The 17,877-nt window shown below is 50.8% G+C and overlaps 2 protein-coding genes across 4 annotated transcripts in view; one reads left to right on the plus strand and one right to left on the minus strand.

The window, feature by feature from the left end:
- The window catches only part of slc12a8 (solute carrier family 12 member 8), a 73,237-nt gene extending 71,172 nt beyond the window's left edge, over positions 1-2,065 (plus strand). For 2 of the 3 annotated variants that reach the window (XM_078404580.1, XM_078404581.1), the window contains exon 14: positions 883-2,065. In XM_078404580.1, the coding sequence (XP_078260706.1) occupies positions 883-1,048 (166 nt within the window). In that variant the 3' untranslated portion in view covers positions 1,049-2,065. The remainder of the gene's footprint in view (positions 1-882) is intronic. The other variant, XR_013547588.1, reaches the window with a different exon arrangement.
- A 2,761-nt stretch (positions 2,066-4,826) lies between these two features.
- The window catches only part of LOC144596370 (collagen alpha-3(VI) chain-like), a 112,111-nt gene continuing 99,060 nt past the window's right edge, over positions 4,827-17,877 (minus strand). The window contains exon 34 of the mRNA XM_078404626.1: positions 4,827-4,886. Coding sequence (XP_078260752.1) covers positions 4,827-4,886 — 60 coding nt within the window. The remainder of the gene's footprint in view (positions 4,887-17,877) is intronic.

Below are 17,877 nucleotides of genomic sequence, written 5' to 3' on the forward strand. Positions count from 1 at the left end.
TGATTTTCCCTTCGTAAATCCATGCTGACTCGGAACGATCCTGTTACTGCTATCCAAATGTCCCGCAATTTCTTCTTTTATAATTGACTCCAGCATCTTCCCCACCACTGATGTCAGACTAACTGGTCTATAATTTCCCGTTTTCTCTCTCCCTCCTTTCTTAACATTAGCTACCCTCCAATCCACGGGAACTGATCCTGAATCTATAGAACATTGGAAAATTGATCACCAATGCGTCCACGATTTCTAGAGCCACCTCCTTAAGTACCCTGGGATGCAGACCATCAGGCCCTGAGGATTTTTCAGCCTTCAGTCCCATCAGTCTACCCAACATCATTTCCTGCCTAATGTGAATTTCATTCAGTTCCTCTGTCACCCTAGGACCTCTGTCCACTAGTACATCTGGGAGATTGTTTGTGTCTTCCTTAGTGAAGACATTTGATTTCTTGACATTTGACAACAAGGAAGTAGCTCAGAAAGCAATTGCAGGACAGAGTTATTGTTTCACCAGGAAAGACTTCAGGCAGCACCAGTCCTTGCCAACCATCTGACTTCAAGAGAAAGATGATGTCCAAGGACTCTGTGCAACCAGGACAAGACCTTCACAGTGAATGGCAGGGCCATGGGGAGTGTTCTTGAGCAGAGGGATCTAGGTGTGCAGGAACATTGTTTCCTGAAATTGACGTCACAGGTAGAGAGGGAGTGTTGTTGAGCAGAGGGATCTAGGAGTACAGGTTCATTGTTTCCTGAAAGTGGCGTAACAGGTCGAAATAATAGAGAAGAATGCATTTGGTATGTTAGTCTTCATCGGTCAGGGTCCTGAGTATAGAAGTTGGGATGTTTTGTTACATATTTTACATGCAATAACTTTCTTGGTTTTAGGAAAGGCTCATCAAATGAAAAGCAGATTATTGTGACACCATCGTTTACAGGAGTTGGCATGGAAACAACTCAACTAACGGAGGAGAACGCTGACTTTGCCTCCCGAGACCGCTACCATCACTTCTCCATCATTAGTCGAGAAGATCTTCATCGTCATTTGAACTAAGTCGTTTTGTACTTATTGGGTTCTTTTTCTGGTCAGGATGTTTGCACAAATTAAAAATATGGAAGTACATTTTAAAATAGAGTTAAAATAATTATAATATATACAAACCTATTACATAAGTAAGTAGCTATTGTGCATATTTACTTCTTTGATACATGTGAACGTTTTGATTGGTCATCTACATGGCTGTGATTTAATTAAGATTTTTGCCAAGATATTTGCAATGACTTGAATGTGTAGATACACACATATATATTTATACAGTTTCTGCCTCTATGGTCAAGTGGAGGCTGAGGTATTGCTAAAATGGAGGTTTTAATATAAATGTGGGATGTTTCACCAGGATTGCTGGGCAGTCCTGATTATTTGTGTTAAAATTTGATCCCTGCTTCGGAGTGAGTGGAAGATCCAAATTCTTGAATACAAGAAGATTTTGGTGTGGAAGGATCCATTGATACGTATTGATACGCAGTTTTGGTGCTGGGAACCTTTTATATTTAGAAGAAAAATACTTGCCTTTATTTGCTTCCTGTCTACCTCTCTTTTTTTCCCAGCCTGAGGGAAATGTTCTTCTCTGGGGTGTGAAAATTTCTGGTGTCACGAATAGACAAGGCATTTTCATTGCACTTGGAAGCAGAGACTGACTGAAGCTGAACACATCACTGGTTTCCTGCGGTGGTAATCTGTGATGTGCACCTCTTCGGCAGTTCTGTTCCATTAAATATTGAAAAAATATTGTTACTGGGCAGATGGTAAATGATGGAAAGGCAATGGTATCATAATGCAAGACTAATGCTTTCAACGACTTGCAAAATAATTTAATAAATGTAAATAATAACATTTCAATAATTTTAAAGTATTCACATCTGCAAGTGGGATACATTTGCAACATGTAACAATAAAGATGCATGCAATGGTTTAATAATGAATAGAAAGTCCGCATGGAATGAGTGGAGTTTTACATCAAGTGTCTCATCATTATAAATATGTTAAAATTGGGTGGAGAATAAATAAAATAGCACAACGTTATCAAAAAACATTTTCTAATGATGTCTGTTATATTCAAGCTGGGAAATAGTAGTTTCAGGTTAATGGTACAAGTTGCTTATTTTACTGACATAATACTAGAATTAAATAGGAAGCTTCCTCTTATCATTTCCCTTATTCGCCTTCTCCCTATCCTAACATAGAAACATAGAAAATAGGTGCAGGAGGAGGCCATTCAGCCCTTTGAGCCATTCATTGTGATCATGGCTGATCGTCCACAATCAATAACCCGTGCCTGCCTTCTCCTGTTTCTTGTTCTCTCACCATTCGGAATGGGACTTGAAAATGTTCTTCTAGCCTTTGGCCAAAATCGTCCCATTAGTGCAGCTGCGGGCATAGATTGGTGGTATATGGACATCAGGTGGAACACCAATACGTAACAGAGAACACCTTTAGCACCGTCGCCAAATTCTGAGGGAGCAATTTGCCACAAACTGTAGATTTCCCAAGGAATAATAACTCTAACTCTACTAGAAGGTAGCGAGAACTACTTCTAACATTGCAGTGAAACCGCAGTTACAATCAATAATACGTCAAAATGTCCACCTGACCTCGCAACAATGGTAGAATTTTGTGAATCTCACATGTGATAATCAGTTTAGTTTATTGTCACGTCTACCAAAAATACCTGCAGCGAAAAGCTTTTGTTGCGTGCTAACCAGTCAGTGGAAAGACTCTACATGATTACAATTGAGCCATTTACAGTGTCCAGATACAAGATAAGGGGATAATGTTTAGTGCAAGGTAAAGCCAGCAAAGTCCGATCAAGGATGGTCCGAGGGTCACCAAAGAGGTAGATAGTAGTTCAGCACTGCTCTGGTTGTGGTAGGATGGTTCAGTTGCCTGATAGCAGCTGGGAAGAAACTGTCCCTGAATCTGGAGGTGTGCGTTTTCACACTTCTGTACCTTTTGCCCGATGGGAGAGGGGAGAAGAGGGAGTGGCCAGGGTGCGACTCGTCCTTGATTATGTTGCTGGCCTTGCCGAGGCAGCAGGAGGTATACTGTGGTAAATGTACACGTGTACATGTAGTAAATTGTGCAAAGAAAATTGATGTAAGTGCGAAACAATCATATTCGAGTAAAAATGCAATGGAATTCCTTAAAGTTTTAATAATGTACATTACTTTTCAAGGTGTTACTTTGATACAGCTTTTAGAACTTCCAAGTTAAACATAAAATCTCCAGTTTGAAACTTCATGTCCATCCTGCAATACCACTCTAAGCAAGATTCTCCTCAGCCATGACAGTAATTGTGCACTTGAAGAAACAAGGACCCGCCTGCAGATGCTGGTTTACAAAAAAATAAATAATTGGAGTAACTCAGCGGGTCAGGCAGCATCCCTGGGGAACATGGATAGGTGACGTTTCACAGAGTGCTGGAGTAACTCAGCGGGTCAGGCAGCATCCCTGGAGAACATGGATAGGTGACGTTTCACAGAGTGCTGGAGTAACTTAGTGGGTCAGGCAGCATCTGAAGAACATGGATAGGTGACGTTTCACAGAGTGCTGGAGTAACTCAGTGGGTCAGGCAGCATCCCTGGGGAACATGGATAGGTGACGTTTCACAGAGAGCCGGAGTAACTCAGCAGGTCAGGCAGCATCCCTGGGGAACATGGATAGGTGACGTTTCACAGAGTGCTGGAGTAACTCAGCGGGTCAGGCAGCATCCCTGGAGAATATGGATAGGTGACGTTTCACAGAGTGCTGGAGTAAGTCAGCATTCCTGGAGAACAGGGATAGGTGACGTGTCTGTCGGGACCCTTCTTCAGACTGCTTGTTCACTCTACCTGGCCACTCTCTGTGTCTTTGACATGGACAACCATGTTCATCAGCTCTTTGGGTGGTACGAAGGACTATTTGAGTCTAATTTAAAATATAAAGCTTTTTTAATCAAGAACAAAATCTATAGAATTGGTTTGTTCAAAACTATTCCAGAAGAGGTCTCAGAAAGCCTCATCTAACTTTTATTTCAGTTCTTTTAGTTTTCATAACTCCATAAGTCCTAGGAGCAAGGCCATTTGGCCCATCAAGTCTCCTTTTAAAAAAAATTCAAAATATACTTTATTTGAGAAATATATAAATATATATATACAAAACATGTTCCTTACAAAAATCCATCTGACATTCTCGGAGGCTATATATACATCTAATACATACATTCAACACTCCAATTAGATAAAATTACCCCCCACACTGGCCACTCATGTGGCCCACTGGCCTGGAATCCCTTCCTTTATTTTGAGGGGCGTCTCCACCACACCCTGCCCCCCATGTCCAGCAGCGGAAGGACCCTAGACTGTGGTCCTCCCCCACAGGGCCTTGGCGTTGGCTGCACCAAGCTTCAGTGCATCCCTCAGCATGTACTCCTGCAGTCTGCAGTGGGCCAGTCGGCAACATTCCCCCACGGACAGCTCGCTCCGCTGGGAGATCGACAAAGCTCGGACAAAGTCTACTCCGCCATTCAATCATGGCTGATCTGTCTTTCCTTCTCAACTCCATTCCCCTGCCTTCCCTCCATAACCCCTGACACGCTTTTAGCTCAATGATACCTGAAGGTATTTCTTAAAAATACCTGCAGTGTTCTTAGAAGGCCAAGAGTTGGATGTGAGGGCATATCAATTACAAACATTGACAAAAGGATTAAACTTTTGTTTGAGTTTGTATACTGTTGTAAATTACAAAAGCTGTGCCTTTAAGACATGGGAGCCTGATCCATGCTGCTCCAATAGGTTCAGCTGGTCACTTGTCCGATCTCTGGTGTATCCTCACTGACTTTAGATGACCAGTAATCCTACAGGTTTTAATACATGAAGTCAGGAAAAATGTGAACTTGTCACAGAGGGATGTTCTGAGCATTGAATTTTACACCTTAGATATCTGTGGCATAGAGTGATACAGTGTGGAAACAGGCCCTTTGGCCCAACTTGCCCACACCAGCCAACAATGCCCCAGCTACACTAGTCCCACCTGCCTGCGTTTGGTCCATATCCCTCCAAACCTGTCCTATCCATGTACCATTCTAAATGTTTCTTAAATGTTGGGATAGTCCCAGCCTCAACTACTTCCTCTGGCAGCTTGTTCCATGCACCCACCACCCTTTGTGTGAAAAAGGTGCCCCTCAGATTCCTATTAAATCTTTTTCCCCTCAGCTTGAACCTATGTCCTCTGGTCCTCGATTCCCCTACCCTGGGCAAGAGACTCTATGCATCTACCTGATCTATTCCTCTCATGATTTTATACATGAATGAAAAAGTGGGCAGGATTTAATGCAGTGGGTCCTTGCGGTCATTGATTGGGATATGATCTGGCTGTTGTCTGTCTGGCTGTCCCGCTGGCGAACACTGAGTGCACGGGCAGTGGGCAGGTCTGTCTATCGGGTCCTGACCCCTGCCGGAGTTGCAAGCAGGAAGGGTGTTGCCGAAAGGGAAGGGAACGCCTCTGATGGCATTAGTGTCACTCTGAGGCATTTCCCAGAATGGGGAGGCGGGGAGGCACTGGGGAAATCAGGAACATATCCTTTGCCTTCCCTCTAAATCTTTGCATCAAGCTGCCACACCTTGGGGACACCACGCAAGCTGGAGTTGGTCCTTGCTGTCCAGTTTACCGTTGTTGACACCAAGGTGGAACTGAGCTGAGGGGAGATTATTCTGGTTGGAAGGCAGGGTTGGTTATTCATTGTTCTATATCTCTCCACGCCATCGTCTATGTCTCTCGTTTCCCTTTCCCGTGACTTTCAGTCTGAAGAAGAGTCTGGACCCGAAACGTCACCCATTCCTTCTCTCCAGAGATGCTGCCTGTCCCCGCTGAGTTACTCCAGCATTCTGTGTCTCACATTGGAGGGAGGACATGGTATGGGGAGTGGGGCTGGGAGGCTGAGCACAACCTGAGGATTCTGGAAACAAGGTGGGAGAAGGGTTAATGGTGGGCCAGGGTAGTAGGCAATACTGGAAATATAATGGAATGTAACAAATATTATACATCCTCACAATGGGAGATGGATGTCTCAGAATCTTGGCAGTGGCCCAGGGAAGGAAGAAGCATTTAAATGGTGCCAGCAGTCAGTTTCGAAGGATGAGGGGGGGGGACCTCATTGCAACTTACTCAATAAAGGCCTGGATGGAGTGGATGTGGAGAGGATGTTTCCATGAGTAGGAGAATCTAAGTAGTTTAAAGCTTCAGAATAAAAGGACATATCTTTAGAAAGATGAGGAGGAATTTCTTTGGTCAGAGTGTGGTAAATCTGTGGAATGCATTACCACAGACGGCTGTGGAGGCCAAGTCATTGAGTATTTTTAAGGTGGATTTTAACAGATTCTTGATTGGTACCGGCTTCAGGGCTTATAGGGAGAAGGCAGGAGAATGGGGATGAGAGGGAAAGATAGACCAGCCATGGTTGAATGGCAGAGTAGACTGGATGGGCCGAATGGCTTGATTCTGCTCTCATGACATGAACAAGTGGCCTTGATATTCCAATTACAGCCTAATTCAATATCCCAACGAGGCCGGTGTGAGTGGTGGAATTTTACACAATTGATGTTAGACAAAAGTTGTACTGCATTTGATGAATTAGTGCATAGTTTTTTTGTTTAAAAAAAAATTACAAATACTTTATTCCAAAACAAAAACAAACATACAGAGTAGTAACGTGATCAAATCAAAGGTTGCCTATATTGGCAGTTTACAAACAAAACAGTTAGCAAATTAATATTTCGGCAACTTTATCAAAAATACATTCAACCTCCCGCGGTTCACCGAAGGCCTCCAAAGTCCCCGAGGACACTGCGTGTTCCCTCTCCAGGGACGCGCGGACGTAGGCCCGGAAAAGGGGCAGGCAGCCATCGACTACCCGCTGCCTGAGTGGGAGCCTTCTTTCTCTGCACCGTGTGTAAACACATGGAGGTGCAGGTTGTAAATCTGGTTGTGTGGGAAGGAAGTGCAGATGCTGGTTTTCTATAGCTGTGGGAGTCAGTAGGTTTGCGATAGACGTCAGTCGATAGTCTATCTCCAGTGATGGAGACGGTGAGAGGGCCACAGGTTTCTGCTCTGACCTGGAAAAGTCCTCAAAGTCCAAAGGTCACGGCATCATAGTTCTAAATATTGACTGTAGACTGATTGTGTAAACCACATGCAACAAAAGTATTAACATTGCTCCTGTCAATACTTCTCTCGTCTCCAAGAATGAAGCGAACAGCCCATTGCCGAGTCTGGAACCAACTCTCCTCTGAAATTGGCTTCCTTTCTTCCAAGATCCATTAAATTGCAGAATAGATCGTGTAGATACACAGAGTCTTTTGCCCAGAGTAGGGGAGTCGAGAAACAGAAGACATAGGTTTAAGGTGATGATGTGGTGGTGGGGGGGGGGGGGTTAGATTTAATAGGAATCTGAGGGATACCTGTTTTACACAGAGGGTAGTGGGTGTATGGAACAAGCTGCCAGGGGAGGTAATTGAAGTAATACCTATTGCAAGGTTTAGATTTTTTTTTTAGATTTAGAGATACAGCGCGGAAACAGGCCCTTCTGCCCACCGAGTTCGTGCCGCCCAACGATCCCCGCACATTAACACTATCCCACACACACTAGGGACAATTTTTACATTTACCCAGTCAATTAACCTACATACCTGTACGTCTTTGGAGTGTGGGAGGAAACCGAAGATCTCGGAGAAAACCCACGCAGGTCACGGGGAGAACGTACAAACTCCATACAGACGGTGCCCGTAGTCAGGATCGAACCTGAGTCTCCGGCGCTGCATTCGCTGTAAGGCAGCAACTCTACCGCTGCGCCACTGTGCTGCCTTCAAATGTTTAAGAAACATTTAGACAGGTACATGGATAGGACAGGTTTAGAGGGATGTGAGACAAACGCAGGCAGGTGGGACTACTGTAGATGGGGTATGTTGGTTGGTGTGGGCAGGGTGGGCCGAAGGGCCTGTTTCCATGCTCTATAACTCTGACTCTTTGTGTGACTCCAAATGACTTTAGATTATTTCAGGAAATGTGGCTGCTGTCAGAAACTCATTCAGACGTTCAGTCGCTGGGCTGGAGTCAACACCTCTCGTATGGGGTGGGGTAGGATGTGTGTCCCCGTGAGTTTGGCACAGCAGACATCCTTCATTTTTTCTGAACCAAAAAATAATTAAATCAATTATTTACAAGAATAATATGTACAATACAAAATAATATCAACAGGCCCACCACTAGAGCAAAAAGTGAAACAAATATTCTTAAATATCAAATATACTGAAAATTAAACAGCTTTATTACACTCCTTTATTACCCCCACAGCTTTATTACACAGCTTTATTACCCCCACGGTGCCCAGCAGTCTTGAAAATCCCCCAGGGTGCCCGTGGACAGCACGTAATTTCTCTCCAACACCACCCGTGCACGGACATAACCATGGAAAAGGGGCAGGCGGCCGGCTCGGGTAGAGCCCTCTTCCTCCTGGCGCCGTGACTGGTGGATGGCCAGCTTGGCCAGGCCCAGGAGCAACCCAACCAGGACATCTTCAGCCCTGCCCTCTCCCCTACGCATAGGGTGTCCAAAGATAAGGGTGGTGGGTGTGAAGTGCAGCCAGAAGGCAAGGAGCATCCCCTTTAGATATAGGAACAGGGGCTGCAACCTCACACACTCCATGTACACGTGGTACACAGACTCACACACTCCATGTACACGTGGTACACAGACTCACACACTCCATGTACACGTGGTACACAGACTCACACACTCCATGTACACGTGGAACACAGACTCACACACTCCATGTACACGTGGTACAGACTCACACACTCCATGTACACATGGTACACAGACTCACACTCCATGTACACGTGGTACATGTGGAACACAGACTCACACACTCCATGTGCACGTGGTACACAGACTCACACACTCCATGTAGGCGTGGAACATAGAATCGTCCAGCCCGCAAACTGTGCCGTTCGGCCATTGAGAATCTTCCTGTGTCACACCAAGTGTTTGCTGCATCTTACCCCAGTCACAAAAACAGCTTTACATGACGTTACATGTGGGATCTCTTCAGCATCACAGTGGTGCAGCGGTAGAGTTGCTGCCTTACAGGGAATGCAGCGCCGGACACCCAGGTTCGATCCCGACTACGGGCGCTGTCTGCTGTATGGAGTTTGTATGTTCCCCCCGTGACCTGCGTGGGTTTTCTCTGAGATCTTCGGTTTCCTCCCACGCTCCAAAGACGTACAGGTTTGTAGGTTAATTAGCTTGGTAAATGTAAAAATTGTTCCTTGTGGGTGTCGGATAGTGTTAATGTGCGGGGATCGCTGGTCGGCGCGGACCCGGTGGTAGAATCATACAACAGGCCTTCATCAGCTTTGCTGCCAATTTCCACCCTGCTCTTGTTTTGCGTTGGCCTTCTCTGCGTCTCCCCACTCCAGTCTCCACCCATGAAGAATAATTGAGAACAGTAATGGCCAGAACATGGTGCTTGGCCACAATATCTCCAACCACCACTTGCCACCACTCGATTCCATTCTCCAAAGTTCTCTGTGTTCACATCCGATGGCACCACCTTCCATCCCTTGTGACTTTCCCTTCACCATGGTTTAGGAGGGAAATGGGCCATTCTTGGTCACGTGTGTGACCATAAATATTAAAAAATGTGGAGTACACCTGTTCTAATTCTGAAAGCATTACAGGTATATTGTTTTGTACTGTATATATGACATATATGTGTCGAAATTTATCAAGTGGAATTTTTATATGTTAGGCTGACTGTAGATCAGTGCATGTTCCTTTAACATAGTGACCTCACCACTACTAACCACTCCCCATTGTCTCTTGTATAATTGTAGCTTCCCCACCTCCAGCTCGCTCTCTAGTTCCAGTGATGACCACGGACAGCTGGGGCACAACATGTGTGTAGTGAAATTAATAAACAATATCCAGTAAAAGACTCTGTGTGCAAAGGACGTCTCTTTACATGGTGTCAGAAGTGGGATACTTGCGTCTCCTGTTTATCGGGTTTTTATTTTTAGCATTTGTTCGTCCCAGTTGTGTCCCATCCTTCCACTTTGCCATGGCTCCCTCGTGTCGTCGTCCGGACACGCTTGTTTTTGATGAGGACATAGTGCACCGCTGGACTGTCTTCCAGCGGGACTACGAGCACTATATAGCGATTGCCCATCCTGATGCAACTGCTGCGATAAAAGCTCACCTGCTCCTCAACCTGGCTGGTCCGGAGGCAATGGAACGCTATGCGTCGTTCGAATTCGTCCCTCCGGAGGACCGCAACGACCCGGTATGTCTCATGGCTAAGTTCACTGCCCTGTGCGATATACCCACCAATAACATTATCGAACGTTTCAACTTTTTCTCGCGGCGTCAGACTCCAGGGGAGCACGTTGACGCCTTCATTGCATCCTTAAGACATATGGCTCGGCGGTGCCGCCTTCAAACGATTACACCCGACGAGATGATCAGGGACGTCCTGGTCAACGGTCTCCTAAACTCTAAGCTGCGGGATGAGCTCCTGATGAAGCCTGACCTGTCGCTAACGGACGCCATACATGCCGCACGCATGGCCTCTGCTGTTGGCTCAGTATCTCGGCCGGCGCCCCAGGACATAAATTTCACCGGCCGCCGGCGATTGAATGACCCGCAGACCAGGGTCACCCCCTCCGCGCCCACTATGGTCACCCCTCGCAGATGCCCAAACTGCAACTTCTCGTCACACAGGTATAACGTTTGCCCAGCGCAGGGCAAAACTTGTAATTCCTGCGGGAGGCAGAACCATTTTTCTGCAGCTTGTCGTTCTCGTGGGAGACCTGTCCCTGCTCCTAGAAGGAGTCTAAACAACCTTGCGACCGATGATAGCGCAACCGGTTCCCGGTACCAACATGAGGAACTCCATGGCTCAGATACGACTTCCTCCCATGGAGACTCTATGCTGTTTTCGCTTTTGGGTGCACCTGCATTGATAACGGATCCATCCGTGCATGTTACAGTCAATGGACACTCCTTCCCTGCCAAGGTCGATACTGGGGCTTTTGCAAATGTTATGTCTGTGGGCCTCTTCGAGCAGATAAGCTCGGGGGAGAGGGTTACTCCTGACAACTCCCGCCTCCATGCCTATGGGGGAGGTGTTCTAATTGCCGTGGGAAAGGCAACGGTTATCTGTACTGTTCTGGAGACCTCTCGGCCCCTCACGTTCCTCCTGCTAGCATCCGACAACGTCACCCTGCTGGGCGCCCGTGCATGCCAGGACTTTGGTTTGGTCTCATTCCACCGCGACATCCACCTGGTGCAGGCCCCCATGGACCCCCTGATCGAGTACCCTGACCGATTTGATGACGTCCTGGGGAAGCTGCCCTGTGCCTACAAGATCGTTGTGGACCCGGGGGTCGACCCAGTGGTCAGACCGGCCCACCGTGTGTCTTTTGCCATGAAGGGCCGCGTGGAGTCCACACTACGTGGCATGGTGGACATGGGCATCCTCAAGGAGGTGAGTGCCCCCACCCAGTGGGTCTCCACCATGGTGGTCGCTGCCAAGAAGGACGCGAGCGAGATCAGGATCTGCATCAACCCCAAGGACCTGAACCTGGCTATTAAACGCCCGCACTACCCCATGCGGACGGTGGAGGACGTCGCGGCACAGGTCGGTCCAGCCACAGTTTTCTCGGTCCTGGATGCCAAGAGCTCCTTTTGGCAGATCCCGCTGGATGCACGTTCCTCCTTCCTGACCACCTTCAGCACACCGTTCGGCAGGTTCCGTTTCCTCCGCATGCCTTTTGGGATCAACTCGGCAAGCGAGGTTTTTCAGCGTACGATGGAGCAGCTGTTTGCTGGGTTGCCGTGCGCCATCATTGTGGATGACATCCTGGTGTACGGGAGGGACGTCGCTGAGCATGACCGACACCTCCGCCAAGTCCTGGACAAGGCTCGTGAGATCAACCTCAAGCTTAATCGAAGGAAGTGTCGGTTCCGCGTTGAGGAAGTCACCTACGTCGGCCACGTTTTCACGGCGGGGGGCCTGAAGCCAGACCCCGAGAAGACGGCGGCGATCACCAAAATGCCCGCTCCCACTGACGTGCCCGGCCTGCAGCGCTTCCTGGGCATGGTCAACTACTTGGGTAAGTTCATACCCGACCTCAGCGAACTGAGTGCCCCCCTGAGGGAGCTGACCAAGAAGGACAATGCCTGGGTCTGGCTCCCGCACCACCAATCGGCCTTCGTGGCCCTGAGGTCCAGACTCGCACGGACCCCCACTTTGCAGTTCTTCGACCTGAACAGGCCAATCGTCCTCACCTGCGATGCATCTCGGTTCGGCCTTGGTGCTGCCTGTCTGCAGCTCTACGACGACCGACAGCTGCCCGTCTCCTATGCCTCTCGCACAATGACCCCTGCTGAACAGCGCTACGCCCAGATAGAAAAGGAGCTCCTTGCCGTGGTGTTCGCGTGCTCCAAATTCAGAGACTACGTTCTTGGAAAAACTTTCACCATCGAAACTGACCACCAGCCGCTGGTCTCTATTTTAAACAAGCCCATCCACGCAGCCTCGTCCCGCTTGCAGCGAATGATGCTGCAGCTGCAGCGTTTCACATTCAAAATCGTGTACCGCAAAGGCAAGGAGATGTTCGTGGCAGACACTTTGTCCCGTGCCCCACTACCTTCCACTTCCCGCCATCCGTACGAATCGGCTGACCTGATGGTGTTGAACGTCAACATCGTTCCATCTTGGCAGATGCAGTCACTGGTCACACACACTGCCGCTGATCCGAACCTTCAACAGCTTGAGGGCGTCATCCGCCGTGGCTGGCCTGAACGACGGTCTTCCCTGCCGGCTGGTGCCGTGCCCTACTTCCTGGTTCGGGATGAACTGGTGCTGCACGCGGGCGTGGTGGTGAAGGGTCACAAGGTTGTGGTGCCGGCTGCGCTGCGAGATCACTACTTCCAGACTGCCCACAACGGACACCCAGGGGTGGAGGCCACGTTATCCCAGGCCCAAGCACAGTTTTACTGGCCTGGCATGGTCAAGGACATCCGGGACAGGGTCTCCGCCTGCGCTGCCTGCAACAGCCTATTACCTCATCAGCAGCGCCAGCCTCTCCTGCAGCAGCCGGCTCCCGAGTTGCCGTGGATGGCTGTTGCCGCTGATATTTTCGAGTGGCGTGGCAAACACTACCTGGTCCTGGTGGACTCCTACTCCAGCTGGTTCGAGGTGGACCTGCTGCCGTCCCTCACGTCTGCTGCCGTCATCGGGAAGCTTCGCCGCCACTTCTCTACCTTTGGTTCCCCGGCATCCCTCCAGTCCGACAACGGCAGCCAGTTTACCAGCGCGGAGTTTGCTGCTTTCGCCACCCGGTGGAACTTTCGCCACATCACCAGCAGCCCCGAGTACCCGCAAAGCAATGGACTTGCAGAGCGCGCTGTCCGCAGCGCTAAGGAACTGATGGAACGTTGCCGGCTTGACAGTTCGGACTTGTACCTTGCCCTCCTCAACCTCCGCAACATCTCCCGGGACCCCGCGCTCGGTTCCCCTGCCCAGCGCCTCATGTCCCGCACCACTAGACCCCCTATCCCCGTCTCCCAGCAATCCCTGCAACCCACGGCTCGGAGCCCTGCCGCTGTCAGGGAGCGCTTCACTGAAAAGCAGCTCATTCAGAAGCGCTCCTTTGACAAATCGTCCCGTCCCCTTCCACCTCTGTTCGCTGGCCAGGTTGTCCGGATGGAGTCCACCTCCGGTCACCACCGGCTGGCCGTGGTCGTCGGCAATGCTGACTCTCCACGGTCGTACCTGGTCAACTACGAGGGCACCGTGTATCGTCGTACCCGCCAGCACCTGATGCTGGTAAACGAGCCTGCACCGCCTCCCGCGGTCCCGTATTCACCTCCCGTCCAGTCCCCGGTGCCTGATGTGCCTCCTGCTCCGGTACATCCGCAGTCGCCCCAGCCCCCTTCCCCTCCCTCGCCTGCGCGTGTATCGCTTCCCAGTCCTCCTCCTTCCCCTGGTTCCCCAGCCTCTGTACCCGCACCCGTCCATGCTGTTCCTTCGACCGGAGGGGATGGTGCGTTGCGCACCCGCTCTGGGAGAGTGGTCAGGCCGCCTGTCCGGTACGGTGTGTACGAGTAGTCTGTGTTGTGCTGCATTCTATCTGCTCCCTGCTTGTAGTTTGAGCCTAGCGCATGAGCCGTGGTCACTTTTGTTTCCAAGAGGAAGGATGTAGATCAGTGCATGTTCCTTTAACATAGTGACCTCACCACTACTAACCACTCCCCATTGTCTCTTGTATAATTGTAGCTTCCCCACCTCTAGCTCGCTCTCTAGTTCCAGTGATGACCACGGACAGCTAGGGCACAACATGTGTGTAGTGAAATTAATAAACAATATCCAGTAAAAGACTCTGTGTGCAAAGGACGTCTCTTTACACTGACAATGTTTGTTTAGGGTCAGAGGTCAAATATGACTGGTCACGTGTGTGACCTCACATGGAAGCATTTTTTTTCATAACTCAGTTTTATCTTACAAACTCTGAATTTTAAAAAGCTAGAACGTTCATATCTTTAGCAGACGTGCATTATAGTTCTGTAGGTAGGAAAACAGTAATGAATAAGGTTAATCTCTTACAAGATTTTTTTAATGCATTACTTTTTGTGTTGACGTCTGGTCACGTGTGTGGCATTTTGGTTCACTTTCCAAAGAATGGCCCAACAGCAGAACCGGTGGAAGGGATGATAGATTGTTGGGAAGAGGAAATGAAGTCCCTTGCACCAGGAGCTCCAAGAAGACTCAAGAGTCATAGAAACATAGAAAATAGGTGCAGGAGGAGGCCATTTGGCCCTCCGAGTCCGCACCGCCATTCATTGTGATCATGGGTGATCATCCACAATCAGTAACCCGTGCCTGCCTTCTCCCCATATCCTTTGATTCCGCTAGCCCTAGAGCTCTATCTAACTCTCTTTTAAATTCACCCAGTGAATTGGCCTCCACTGCCACACCATAATAACCAAACTAAAGTTCAGTGACAATAATAACGCAAAGCCAGAAACCTTGCCCCCAAGTCTATGTAGTTGAGAGCTTGTTTGGATGTTGTAGTATTCAATAGCCGGATGGTTGCGGGGGATTGTAGAACGGTGACCACTTCACCGAACGCTTGCACTCGGTCCGCCAAGGTCTGCTGGATCTCCCGGTTGCCAACCATTTTAACCCCCCTTCCCATTCCCACACTGACCTTTCTGTCCTGGGCCTCCTCCATTGCCAGAATGAGGCCACTTGCACCCTGGAGGAACAGCACTTCATATTCCACTTGGGTCACTCACAACTCAGCGGTATGAATGTTGAATTCTCTAATTTCAGATAAGACTCCCTCCCTCATCTTCTGACCTACCCATCTGTCCTCGCACAACCCTTTTATCCACCCCTCCTCCCCCCCACCCCGTTCCCATCTCCTCCTTTTCCCCACCACCCTCTCCGGGTTCCCCACTCCCATTTCTATCCCTCAACCCCATTTTTATCTCCCCCATCTCCCCAACCCCTTCCCCATCTCCCCCACCCCTTCACATGTCTCCCACCTCCATCTCCCCCTTCCCATCCCCCTTTCCCAATCCCTCTTCCCCATCCCCATCTCCTCACCCCTTTCCATCTCCCACCCCCACATCTCCCCCACCCCTCCCTCATATTCCACTACTCACACTCCCCATCCTTCCATCATCAGGTTCCTTCACCCTTCTCCACTGATCACCTCCAGCCCTGCCTCCAAACTTCACTCCCCACCCGACTCATCCGCCAATCACTCCCTCCTCCGCACCTGTATCCACCTATCACTCGCTCCACACTTTCTCCCCTCTACTTCAGACTGAAGCAGGGTCCCGACCCGAAACGCCTACCACCCCATGTTCTCCAGAGAAGCTGGCAGAGTTACTGCAGAGTCACCCCGGCGCTCTGTGTCCACTGAACCCGCACACTCGCCGCTACGTTCACACGTTAAACCTCGAAAGCAAACATTTCGGGTTGTTCTCGGGGTTCTGTGGGCAGGGAGGGGGTTCACAGTCCCGGGAGCACTGTCACACTCGGCTTGTGTCTCGGGAGGGCGGAGGAGGGGAGGGGAGGGCGGGGGGGGGGGGAGGGGAGGGCAGGACAGGAGAGGGGAGGGGAGGGGGGGAGGGCAGGGGAGTGGAGGGGAGGGCAGGAGAGGAGGAGGGGAGGGGAGGGCAGGAGAGGAGGAGGGGAGGGGAGGGGAGGGCAGGAGAGGATGGGAGGGGAGGAGAAGGGAGGGGGAGGAGAGGGGAGGGCAGGAGAGGAGGAGGGGAGGGGAGGGGAGGGGAGGGCATGGGAGGGCAGGGGAGGGGAGGGCAGGGGAGGGGAGGGGAGGGAGGGCAGGAGAGGATGGGAGGGGAGGAGAAGGGAGGGGGAGGGGAGGGCAGGAGAGGGGAGGGCAGGAGAGGAGGAGGGGAGGGGAGGGGGAGGGGAGGGCAGGAGAGGGGAGGGCAGGAGAGGAGGAGGGGAGGGGAGGGCAGGAGAGGAGGAGGGGAGGGGAGGGCAGGAGAGGGGAGGGGGAGGAGAGGGGAGGAGAAGGGAGGGGGAGGAGGGGAGGGGAGGGCAGGAGAGGAGGAGGGGAGGAGAAGGGAGGGGGAGGAGAGGGGGAGGGGGAGGGCAGGGCAGGGGAGGGCAGGAGAGGAGGGGAGGGGAGGGGAGGAGAAGGGAGGGGAGGGGAGGAGAAGGGAGGGGAGGGTAGGAGAGGGGAGGGCAGGAGAGGAGGAGGGGAGTGGGGGAGGGGAGGGCAGGAGAGGAGGAGGGGAGGGGAGGGGAGGAGGGGGAGGGAGGGGAGGAGGGGGAAGGGAGGGGAGGAGAGGAGGAGGGGAGGAGAGGAGGAGGGGAGGGGAGTGGGGGAGGGCAGGGCAGGAGAGGAGGGGAGGGGAGGGGAGGGCAGGAGAGGAGAGGGGAGGGCAGGAGAGGGGAGGGGGAGGAGAGGGAAGGAGAGGGGGAGGGCAGGAGAGGAGAGGGGAGGGGAGGGGAGGGGAGGGGGAAGCGAGTGGCGGCCGCTTGAATGAGCGCTTGCAGCTCGGCGCGGCTTCCTGTGCTCTGGGCTGGAGTGGGCTGCGGGACTGTGGCTGAGGCTGAGCCGGGCTGGGAGGCGGCCGCCGGGCAGCGTTGCTGTGGATCCCAGGAGGCGAGGGTCGGTCCCCCCTCCCCCTGGCCGTGGGGATGTGTTACCGGCAACACGGGCAGGCCCGGGCCGCGGACACACGCTGAGGATCCGCTCCCTCCTCACTCGGAATCTACACTCACACCGCAGTTACCCGCGTGTGTGGGACTCTGTGTGTGTGTGTGTGAGAGAGAGAGTGTGAGAGAGAGAGTGTGTGAGAGAGAGTGTGTGAGTGAGAGAGAGAGTGTGTGTGAGTGAGAGAGAGAGTGTGAGAGAGAGTGTGTGTGAGTGTGAGAGAGAGTGTGTCGTGAGTGAGAGAGAGAGTGTGAGAGAGAGTGTGAGAGAGAGAGTGTGAGAGAGAGTGTGAGTGAGTGTGAGTGGGTCTGTGCGAGTGTGAGTGAGTCTGGTTGATTACTGCCCCTGAGTGTGTGTGTGTGTGTGTGTGACTCTGAGTGTGAATCTGGGAGTGTGTGTGTGTCTGTGTAACTGAGTGTGTGTGTGTGACTCGCTGTGTAAGTGAGTGTGTCCGTGTGTAAGAGTCCATCTGAGAGTGTGTGTGCGCGCCAGTGTGTGTATCCCTGAGAGTGTGTGTGTCTGTGTATTTTTGTGTGTGAGTGAATCTGTGTCTGTGTGAGAGTGTGTGTGTGTGTATATGTGTATTTCTGT

This window comes from Rhinoraja longicauda, chromosome 8, assembly GCF_053455715.1.
Source record: "Rhinoraja longicauda isolate Sanriku21f chromosome 8, sRhiLon1.1, whole genome shotgun sequence".
NCBI lineage: Eukaryota > Metazoa > Chordata > Chondrichthyes > Rajiformes > Arhynchobatidae > Rhinoraja > Rhinoraja longicauda.